Genomic DNA, 11,276 nt, shown 5'->3' with positions numbered 1-11,276 from the left:
CGAACCAATTTTTTTTTAACGCGGTGTGCCCTCGACTTTCGCTGATACCCGATATTTATTCATCACATCCTTTTTATTTCTTCTATAATTGCTTCGGCGGCATCCATGGTTCAGCTCTCTACATTCTCTACACACTTACGACACGGCCAATCCCAGGAACGCCACGCGCCCTCCAGTAGCGACTTGGACTGCAACCATGTCGCCCATTCCTGGCCCGAGAGCTGGACCTCTATGCCCTGCAGTGGATTCGCACTCGCTTCGCTACATATCTGCATTTTTACCTTACGTGGAAGGGGGGAGGGGCGTTCGGAGGCAGTTCTCAGCACTTTGCACCTCTCGACACGACATGCTGTCTCGGATCTACATTAATTCTCCGCGGCTGAGCATGAGGATTTTCCAGGAAATGGTTTTACGCCGGCTGGAGTACTGGATCCTCTTCGCTTGCCGGTTTCCGGAACATTCAAGTCCTGGGGAACAACTCGAGCATTCAACTAGAAAGGGAGGACGGATTGGTAAGGTGGATGGGATGGAGGGATGGAGGAATGGAGGGATGATTTTGCTGAACCATTCCCTCGCTTTATATTCAACCTGGCTTGACGTTCGGGGGATAAGGGAGGATGAGTGTTTGTGGAAGTTACTGCACACAGATATCATGATCATAGTAGAGGCTATTGCCAACTAATAATACACACTAAGGTACCTTATATTCCTGCCTGTTGCCCCCAGCCTCACGTGGTCTATCTTGCTGTGACTGTTCCTATTTCTGTTTCTGAAGCTAGGTATATGGCAGGAGCAGCTGTGGCTGTGACGTATCCCCGTACCCCTTACCTGTCTCTCGAAGGGAAGGGAAGGTATGCAGGGTAGCACCTTCCCTCTGGCTTCAACTACATCCCAACACGAACGCCACAAAGCTTTATAACCCCCCCGAACTCATTCCCTTTCACCACCTAGGTTCCCGTCCCCCCCTGAGGTGGGATGGTGCAGTGGGAGAGGCTTTGGATTAAACAAATACCCGAGATGGCATACCTCTAGATCCTGTAGGGCGCGCACCAAAGGTGGGCGTGAAGGACGGGCACGGTTCGAACCGCGCCCGGAACCTTTTGCTTTTTTTTCTCCCCCCCCCCCCCCCCCCGGCCCCTTTTTCTTTTTCTTTTTCTTTTCTTTTTCCTTTTTTTCCCTTTTTACAATCCTTTGATTCTCTTCTCCTCTTCTCCTCTCCATGCTCTTACCCCAGATAAACATTCATCTACAGCTGCGTCTATGACCTCTTCTTCACTCGACCAGCTTCCCGTCCCAACTCCTCCAAAGCCCTCTCATAAGCCGCCATCTTGTCCTCCTCAAAACGTGCCGGCTCAGGCGCGTCCTTCTCCTTCTCCTTGTCCTCCTCTCCTCCCACTCTCTCCCCACCATCATCCTCGGCACGAGGCCTAACACCAATCATCAACCTCGCCACGGGCCGACTCCGCCGTATACCCTCCCACTTGGCCACCGCGCCCCAAAACCATCCGCTCTCCCGCGCTTCGACGAGGGAGAAGGCCCGCCCGCGGCGTCCGGCCCGCGCAGTACGGCCCACGCGGTGCACGTACGCCGCAGGACCCGCGGGGAGGTCGTAGTTGACCACGTTGTCGAGGGTGGGGAGGTCTATACCGCGCGCCACGAGGTCGGATGCGACGAGGAGCCGGGTGGACCCCCCCGCGGCGAACGAGGCGAGGATGCGGCGTCGGTGGGAGGTCTTCTGCGTCGACGTCAATGTCGCCGTCTGGCCTTCCCAGGCGGGTTGCAGGAGGAGCAGGAGGCGGGAGAGGCGGAGCGCGGCTTCGTTGGATTTCGTGAAGATGAGGACCGTCTTTTGGAGTGGGGGCTCTGCTGCGGCGGTGGCGGATTCCGAGGAGGACGTGGAAGATGAAGAGGAGGATGACGATGATGAAGAAGAAGAAGAAGTCGACGAAGAAGAAGCTGACGAAGATGTGTCGGATTCTTCGTCCGAGCTGGTGTCGTCTGCCTCCTCTGCCCTCGACCCTGACGACGTGGCCGACTCGGCCGGCGACAGAAGATAATCGCCTTGCAGCAGCTCGAGGAGATATAGCGGCTTCAAGTTGGGGTCGTGCACGCGGACCGCAAACTCTTCCAGCAGGCTAGGCAACGTGTGCTCGGCCGTCTGCGGCTTCCGACCGTCGGCGTCCGCCCCCTCGAGGACGATGAGCTGCGGCCGCCGGAGCTGCAGCCCGCCCAGGAGACTCAGGTCGCGGGTGAGGGTGGCGCTGAGGACCAGTTTCCGGACGCCCGTCAGGTTGGAGTCTGGGAAGTCGCGGGCGCTGAAAACGTTGTCCGTGCGTAGCTTGGGCATCACGACGTCGAGCCAGCCCTGGAAGCTCTGGGCGAGGAGCTTGTCGGCCTCGTCGACCACGAGCCAGCGGACGTAGTGGAGAGTGAAGCCGGGGGTGTGGCGGATGTGGTCCACAAGCCGTCCGGGCGTGCAGAGTAGGACGTCGACCTTTGAGTTGTATTCGACGACGTGGTCGGGCAGGTTGCCGAGCAAGGGCTTTGTTGTATTCGTCGTCGCCTGCGCGTCGTCTGCTTCCGGGTCGGCAGCAGCAGCAGCATCATCATCGTCATCATCGTCATCATCGTCATCAACGACCTTCCAGGCCTCGCGATCGCGTCGTAATGCGTCTTGGTACGCTTCCGGGTCGTACCGCTCCGTCTTCTCGACCAAGCTTGCTTGTTCCTGCCTGAGCTGGTGGCTGCCGACCGAGATGCCGATGCGCACGCGCTTCTCCCCCCGCCCGTCGAATGCACCCGCACACAGCTTGAAGACCTCGTGGGCCTGGCTGACCAGTTCTCGCGTGGGGAGGACCACCAGGGCTCGGAGCCGCGTCACCATGCCTTGGCTGATGTCCCGGACGATGGGCAGCGCGTAGGCCAGGGTTTTGCCGGAACCGGTGGCGGCCGCGACGAGGAGGTCGCCTTGACGGTGCTTGCAGGACGGGAGGAGGAGAGGGATGGCGGCGGTTTGGACGGCAAAGGCGTCTTTGAATCCTTTGGATTCGAGGAACTTGGCTGCCCTGGCGTGGATCCCGATGTCGCGGAAGGGGGTCCTCGTATCGGGCCCGACACGGATGGGCTCTGCCAGCCACGAAGGGAGGATATCGTAGGTCGGCTTCGAGGTGTCGGCCTCCACGGGCTTGGGCTGGGGAAGCGGCTCTAGGCCGTGCTTTCCGAGGTCATCTGGCTTCGGCTGTGCCTCTGGCTCGATGGGTCCAGCGGTGTCGGTATGTGACCTTAGCTCTGGTGCAGTGGCCAAGGACTTTGCTTTCTTGGCCAATATAGCAGCATGGCGGGAGGTTGCATCATCCTCGTCGGCTTCCTCCTCTTCGACCTCTGAAGGTTTCTTCTTTTTCTTCTTCTCTTTTTTTGGCTTTTTAGATTTGTCTTGTTTCTCGGTTTGCCTAAAGTCCTCCTCGTCTTTGTCGGCAGACTTCTTCTCCCTATTTGAATCACCGAGATCGTCTGGCGTCAAGGTATGACTTGAAATGCTCGCCGTATCGCCACTCGTCACAGTGCTTGAGGCAGGCGGCGCGTCGGGAAGAGCGGACTCTGGTACAGCAGGATCCGCGTCATCCTCTTTGGCCCTCTTGTCCTTCTTCTTCTTGGTTTTCTTTCTGTCCTTCTTTGGTGATTCTGGGATATCCGAGTCGCCTCTCAGAACCACATCGTCTGACTTTTTCGACTTCTTGGGCATCGGCGCAGGGCTCGAATCATGGCTAGGGGCGGTTGTCGCATGTTTGCGCTTCTTTGGGGAAGGTGATTCAGTCGGCACATGGTCACCTGTCTGGGCTGAGGGCTCTACCACGGCCTTTGCTTTCCGTGGAGGAATATACCGGGCGTAGGAGACTGGTGCGAGAGGGTCGACAACATTGGTCTGCTCGGGTTGACTCGGTGGATTGGCCTGTGGAGGGGGGTCCTGCGCCGCGGGCGGAGGCGGCTGCCTCGGCCGAGACGGCGGGATATAGCGGTTGTACATGTCTCAGGAGTCTGTCGGACAATGATCTTTACGCCATGAACTGGTCAAGAATTGCAGTGGTGAGTGTCGCCCTCGAAGCAATGATGTGAGGCGGGGGGTTGAGCTCCCGCGGTTGGTATTGCTGTACGTATTTCGTGCCAATCTGGGAGCTCCAGAAATTTTTGGGACCGTTATCTCTTATCGCGATTCTGCCCTTTCCCACCGCTCCAATTCATATCTTATCGCAACATTTCTATCTAGGTATCTTATCGAGTCTGGACCTGTCGCGACAATGAAAACGCCAACATTGTATTCCTCTGTGCCATCTCAAGTCGAAATCCACTCGAACCTACCCCTCCATAACGTCCCATATGCCCTACAGAAGCTTCAACTCTCACATGCCAGCGATAACCATCACAATACTCGCTCTTGCGGACTCGAGTCCGTCTCGCACTCCCACATCCAGGCAGCCCAGGACGAAGCTCCTCAGCCGTCACCATGGCCCGAACATATAACATTGCCATGGTCTGCGACTTCTTCTTCCCACAACCAGGAGGAATCGAAAGCCACATCTATCAGCTTTCGTCCAAGCTGATCGATCGCGGCCACAAAGTCATTGTCATCACCCACGCTTACGAGAACCGCAAGGGGATTCGGTACCTGACCAACGGCCTCAAGGTCTACCACGTCCCCTTCCTCGTCATCTACAGACAGGCCACTTTCCCCACTGTCTTCTCCTTCTTCCCCATCTTTCGAAACATCGTCATTCGCGAGCGCATCGAGATCGTCCACGGACATGCCAGCTTGAGTAGTTTCTGCCACGAGGCCATCCTTCACGGCCGCACCATGGGCCTTCGAACCGTCTTCACCGACCACTCGCTCTTTGGCTTCGCCGATGCTGCCAGCATATTGACCAACAAGATACTCAAGTTCATTCTGAGCGATGTCGATCACGTAATATGCGTCAGTCACACCTGTAAAGAGAACACCGTCCTCCGAGCTTCTCTCGACCCTCTCATGGTCTCGGTCATCCCCAACGCCGTCGTCGCAGACAACTTCCGACCTCGCAGCTATCCTTTGCACCCTTCGGCCGACGGCTTCGCTCCCAACCCGCCACCGGCGAATCATCCGGGACCCAACGACGTGATTACCATTGTCGTGATATCCCGGCTCTTCTACAACAAGGGCACGGATCTCCTGACGGCGGCCATCCCGCGCATCCTTTTCAACCACCCGAACACCCGTTTCATCATCGCCGGTTCCGGCCCCAAGGCGATCGATCTCGAGCAGATGATCGAGCAGAACGTGCTACAAGACCGCGTCGAGATGCTGGGCCCCATCCGCCACGAAGAAGTGCGCGACGTCATGGTACGGGGCCACATCTACCTCCACCCCAGCCTTACGGAGGCCTTTGGCACGGTGATCGTCGAGGCCGCCAGCTGCGGCTTGTACGTCGTGTGCACCCAGGTGGGCGGCATCCCGGAGGTGCTCCCTTCGCACATGACCGTCTTCGCCAAGCCCGAGGAGGACGATCTCGTGGCCGCCACCGGCCGCGCCATCGCGGCCCTCCGCGCGAACAAGGTCCGCACCGAACGGTTCCACGAGCAGGTCAAGAAGATGTACTCGTGGGAGAACGTCGCCATGCGCACCGAGCGCGTCTATCACGGCATCTACGGCGAGCTCAGCGACGACGAGTTTTACGGGTACGAAGGGTACGGCGTCATGCGCGGCCGCGGCGGCCAGCAGAGCTTCGCCCTCATCGATCGGCTGAAGCGGTATTACGGCTGTGGCATTTGGGCGGGGAAGCTCTTCTGCCTCTGCGTTATCATCGATTACTTGCTGTATTTTGCATTGGAGATGCTGTTTCCGCGCGAGAATATTGATATTGCGCGCGACTGGCCGAGGAAGACGCGTCCGAAGTCCAGCAAGCAAACGTGACGGGGCAACAAGAGCAACTTATGGCTTGGTCATGCTGACTAGTTGCTCTCTTTCCCCTCAACTACAACACCGCCGCTTCCCTTGGGTTCGACAGACTTCCTTCCGTCTTCTCTTGGGCTTATCAACCGTGGTCCTGCCTCCGTATTTCGAGTCTACGAGGTTCTTGGAGGCAGTCCGTCTTCTCTTCGCCGATAAAGGATTTTGGAGCCTTCCTCCTCCTACCCCTTCCTAGTCTGCTGCATCATCTTCGGCCTCATTTCGATGAAAGCAGTGGGAACTGGGCGCAATCCTCTTTGTTCGGTTCCGGCTGGCTGCAACTCGATATTTCCACTGCGGTCCGTTTCTCAGAACCCCGGCTCTTGCCTGAGCTCGCCTTCTTTCTTCCTTCTTCCTTCTACCTATACCTCAATATCAGCAAAGAATCCTCTCTCTTCTTGCCTCTTCCACCTTAATACCTCTCTCAACAACTAGAAGGCTTTTGTTCATCTTTCCATCTCCCATCTCCCACCTTCCAATACTTCACCTGGCTTAGGACCTTCCGTCCCTTATCTTGGAGTGTCACACTTCCAATTATCTCCAACTATCGCGTCTTCTTTTCCTCCTCTCTTCATTGCAAGCACGACCATCTACCTCACTCTGTTGCTAGACTACCAACTGTCTTGAGACGTTATGGCCGAGGAACGTCGACGCCCGGCACTTGGTCGGGTGGCTACACTGGGCGATCTATACGATGCCCGTCGGGATGACTTCCTTCCCTTGAACTTGATCTGCGGCGAAGTTCCGCCCAGCGCTGTTGATTCTCACCCAAACCCCTCTCGAGAGACTCACTTCAGCGAGACCGATACCTACACAGAGCGTTTCAACCATATGAAGGTCGATCCTGAGCTTGCAGCTAGCATGCTGGCCAACATGGTCAAAGCAACGGGCGCTGGTGCCTACCTCACCACCAAGGGATACCAAGGAATGTCTGCCATGACGACCCTTTACCACACTGTCACTATCTGTGAGACGAGACTCCTCTTGAACAGTCCAGACCTCGCCGCCGTGTTGGATACGGATAAGCTTCAGAATGACACTGCCACCCACGTTTTGGTGGGAATCACCTGGGGAGCTCAAACTATCGTGGCTTCCCGGCAGGAACTTGTGGACAAGTCTCACGAGTCGTTCTCGCGATCCTACCTCAAGTCGGAGCTGACCAAGCTCGCGTCTTTCCTCGATGGAAACGAGATCAACGGGGCGCCGGATACTCAGCAAGGAGATGTTCAGCCCGTGGCTCCCGCGAACACGACGTTCACCATTTACTCGGACTTCCTTCCAGATCACGATGGAGTCACTCTGGCATCCCGCGCTTCCGCCTGCGACATCCTCCAAGCGAACATGGACAGATTTACTACCTCCAGTCAAGGCAAAGGCAGACCGATCATGCTCAATCTGCTTCCTATCCCTCTTCTGAGATACATGATGCCGGGGAATATTCCCCAGAGAACCGTGCCCAAGGTTGGAAACCCAGCGACTCTTAGCGACTGTATTCGACTCTTCGATGACTGGGCTACGACCATTCGAACACTGGAGGACACCTGTGAGGGCCTGCATTTATCGACATCAGGGAATCACAACACGGCGGCGAAGCAAAAACTGGGATTCGCACTTGCGACGCAGAACGAGTTTCACAAGCGCTTCGTAAAGGCCCTGTCCGAGTGTCGGTCTGGGGTCGCTTCGGCCGAAGCATTCTCCGCCCTACTGCCGGAATTTGCCTGTGATAAGTCGATTCCAGAGGTGCCGGTGCCGGTGCAGGGGCAGGTGCAGGTGCCCGAAGAGGTTGAACCAACGCAAGACTGCAGGGCCATCTTCGAAACTCTCTTCGTCGAATTGGGCGGCTTCCTCGTCAAGAAAGAAGTAGCTGACGATGCTGTACGGCACGAAGAAGAGGTTTTCGTTTTCTTGTATGACGAAACATCAGGACACAACGCAGACGCATGGGATAAGAATGCCGGCTTTGTGGTCGACTTGCTATCACCCCACCAGCCTCAAGCAGTCGTTATGGCCTGTGACTGCACCGGCGAGATACCAGCTCTTCACACGCCCCGGGTTTCTCATTACTGGAGAGGCAAACTTGTTACAGCCGACGTTCTAAGCAATCAGGACGAGTTGGAAGACAAGTGCTTGGCCCAGTACGATCCGGACCAGCTGGATTCGACCGAGGCACCGCCTCCACGGGACCGACGGCCTGTGCAGATCAAGTGTCCCGGCAGAAGGTGCAAGAACTCCGATCCGCAGGACTGGTGGTGCTCCACCTGCGACCAGCGACTCGAATATGCCGACAGCTTCATCTACTGCAGTTGTGGACGTGTCCCTCCTCGGGCATTCAAGTTCAAGTGCACCTCGGAAGAGCATGGGCGTAACTTTCTCAAATACCCACCCAGCATGCTTGACAGGCACCTGAGAAACCTCCAGGAGTACAAGGAGCTCAACATACTCATTCTAGGAGAAACGGGCGTGGGCAAGTCGACCTTTATCAACGCATTCATCAACTATCTCCTCTTCGATTCTCTAGATGAGGCGATTGCCGACGAGGAGTTTTCGTATCTCATCCCTTGCTCGTTTTCGATGCAGTGCGTTGATCCCGATGATGAGGACGCAGGCTTTATCCAAAAAGATATCAAGGTCGGCGGGGACGAGGACCACAACGAGAAAGACGGATCGGACGGCCAATCTGCCACCCAGGGATCCAAGGTGTACCGGACAGCCATTGGCAACCAGGTCTTGAGGCTCATTGACACGCCTGGCATCGGTGACACGAGAGGAGTGGAACAGGATCAGAAGAATATGGAGAACATCCTAGCCACGGTCGGCCACCACGATAATATCCACTGCATTCTCGTCCTGCTCAAGCCGAACATGTCTCGTCTGACCCTGATGTTCCGGTTCTGCGTGAATGAGCTTCTGACGCACCTCCATAAGGATGCGGCCAGAAACCTCGTTTTCGGGTTCACCAACACGCGCCAGACGAACTACATGCCCGGCGACTCGTATAAGCCCCTCCAGACCTTGATCAGGAGCCACAAGTCCATCGACATTAAGCTGGGCCGCGAGGCTGTCTTTTGTTTCGACTCGGAGAGCTTTCGGTGCCTCGCAGCCCTACGGGAAGCCGGCATAGAAATGGACAACATTGACGACTTCCGAAGCAGCTGGGATCGATCTGTTCAGGAGGCGCGCAGGCTCATCGCTCGCTTCGATTCACTGAAGCCCCATGCGACCCGGAACACTCTGAGCATCAACTCTGTCCGGCAGATCGTTATTGGTCTCACGAAACCAATGGCCGATATCTCCAGCAGCATTGAGTCCACTATCCGACTAGCCAAGGACCAGCTGGAGGATTTGCAGGACGTGCAATGCCGCGGCGAGACGCTGCGGTCCAAACTGCACTTCAAGAAGGTTGACATTCAGGTGACCCAACTCGACCTCCCTCGAACCGTGTGCCGCAATACGGACTGCGTGGAATACAGAAACATCGGGAATGGCGAGCTCCGACCCGTGTATCGCTCACTCTGCCACAACCCGTGCTACCTGAGTGGAGTCGCGCTGGAGGTCGTCGGTGACTCCAGGTTGGCCAACTGCGCGGCGATTGATCGACTCACACAGATGTGCCGTCGTTGCAGTCATCACTGGCAAGAGCATCTGCACTTTCTATGGGAACAGCAGGAGGTGATTGTAGAGCAAAAGGACGCGAGCGTGGAGGCGCAGCTGCAGGCCAATGTGTCCGACGTGGAGCTGAAGCGGCACGCCATCGAGACCATCAACCAGAAAATCGAGGAGACAAAGCAAGAGCGCCAGACCCTCCAGGACGCCTCCATTCGGCTCGGATTGTTCCTCAAGGCCAACAGCATCGCTCCGTACAACGACGACATGCTCGCCTACCTGGACGAGCTCATCAAGGAGCAACGGCAGACCGTGGCGAAAGCCAAATCCGACCATCTCCCCGGGGCCTCCCAATCGGAAGCGAGACTCGATTCTCTTGCCCGCATGAGAGCGGAATACGAGCAGAGGATCCGCGTCCTGGAGCAGGGCATGACGAGCGACGGGACCACGACCGTTCCCGACGAGACGGACATTCCGGATCTCCTGGACCAGCTGTATTCGCTGGAAGGATGGGGCGACACGCTCCGGCAGATCAACACCGTCGCCACGGCCGCCGGCGCTACGGCCTACCAGGAGACGAACTGGACGGCGAAGGGGCATCTCCAGAAGGTCTTTTCGGGCATGGCGACATGCTTCTCTTCCGTCCCCTCCGTCGCTTCGCGGGCGATGGGTTGGGTGGGGATGTCGTCACCCAGACGGCCTCCACAATTGGCTTCCCGTCACCACCAAGGTGATGATGGTGGTGGCCCCGTGCAAAAGCGTCGCTCGACTTCCCAATTTTCCTCGGCGGGCTTGGCGACGCCCAGCATGGCTTCTCGTCAAGCCGGTGTGTCTGTGTCCCCCTGGGTTGAACGACGTGCATCATACCCATACCACGGCGACAGGAGAGGTGTCCCACGGGCCGGATCTCCACGGGAGCCGCCGATGCGCGGAAGGCAGGATTCTCCGGCATATGGCCGGTATGGCGGACAGAATCATCCGCGACACAGCTCGGCTTACTATGGGGGTCCCAGCCGAAGCCGATCCCCGGCGCCTCGGGGGCATTATGATCTTCGCCATCGCTCCCCGCAGCGAGCCAGGTATGGCAAATAGAGCCGCGTCGTTCTCGCCGCCAGCTGTCACTACACTTGCTGATAGCAGCACCAACGCTCGAGGCGTTTTTAATTGTTCGGTCCCAAGTATCCGAGTTGGAGGCTTGGGTCTCTCTTTTGCTCTACGGGGGTTCGCAATTTGCCTGAATTCGTTTTACATACTCCAGACGACTTCATTCCAGGCCCATACGATTCATCCACCACTGCGCTATTGGGCGTTTGACAGCGAATGCTCATCCTCATCATCAGACTCTAGCATGTCGCGCACCATCTGGATTTGCAACTTGCTTTGTGCCTCGGTCTCTCTTCGATAGAGGATTTGGTTACCATCGCAAAGGATGGGAATCGTTGCTTCACTTCTCTGGGATAGCTAGCTTATGATCAATGGCCCCCATTCAGGGAACCAATCTACACGTACATACCGTAGGGCTATTACTTTGCTAGTTCCATGTCCTTAATCAATGCACGAAACTTACCTTATGGTCAATAACTGACGTCTTGGTGTGGTTGTGTCCGATGTGGTGTCTTAATTCCTAACTCCGATAACTCCTCGTGTGGAACTCGGCAAAGACAGCAGCGATTCGTGATCAAGGCAATATACACGT

At 56.7% G+C, this 11,276-nt stretch overlaps 3 protein-coding genes across 3 annotated transcripts; 2 read left to right on the top strand and 1 right to left on the bottom strand.

The window, feature by feature from the left end:
* Positions 1-1,095: 1,095 nt before the first annotated feature.
* SODALDRAFT_335492 (P-loop containing nucleoside triphosphate hydrolase protein) lies at positions 1,096-4,135 on the bottom strand. The gene has a single exon (XM_028612470.1). It carries the CDS (start codon positions 4,022-4,024, stop codon positions 1,259-1,261), a length of 2,766 nt encoding a protein of 921 aa, XP_028464198.1. The 5' UTR covers positions 4,025-4,135; the 3' UTR covers positions 1,096-1,258.
* A 366-nt stretch (positions 4,136-4,501) lies between these two features.
* SODALDRAFT_282554 (glycosyltransferase family 4 protein) lies at positions 4,502-5,941 on the top strand (the record flags this gene model as incomplete). The annotated part of the gene is made up of 1 exon (XM_028608343.1): positions 4,502-5,941. The coding sequence occupies one exon, from the start codon at positions 4,502-4,504 to the stop codon at positions 5,939-5,941; it is 1,440 nt and encodes a 479-aa protein (XP_028464197.1).
* Positions 5,942-6,610: 669 nt separating this feature from the next.
* SODALDRAFT_282232 (hypothetical protein) lies at positions 6,611-10,165 on the top strand (the record flags this gene model as incomplete). The annotated part of the gene is made up of 3 exons (XM_028608331.1): positions 6,611-7,063; positions 7,142-7,704; positions 7,783-10,165. Coding segments are annotated over 3 exons (3,399 nt in total), but the record flags the coding sequence as incomplete, so codon positions are not given.
* Between the last annotated feature and the right edge of the window lie 1,111 nt (positions 10,166-11,276).

Source organism: Sodiomyces alkalinus (assembly GCF_003711515.1).
Source record: "Sodiomyces alkalinus F11 unplaced genomic scaffold SODALscaffold_9, whole genome shotgun sequence".
Taxonomy (NCBI): domain Eukaryota; kingdom Fungi; phylum Ascomycota; class Sordariomycetes; order Glomerellales; family Plectosphaerellaceae; genus Sodiomyces; species Sodiomyces alkalinus.
This window is presented reverse-complemented; position numbering and strand designations above follow the sequence as displayed.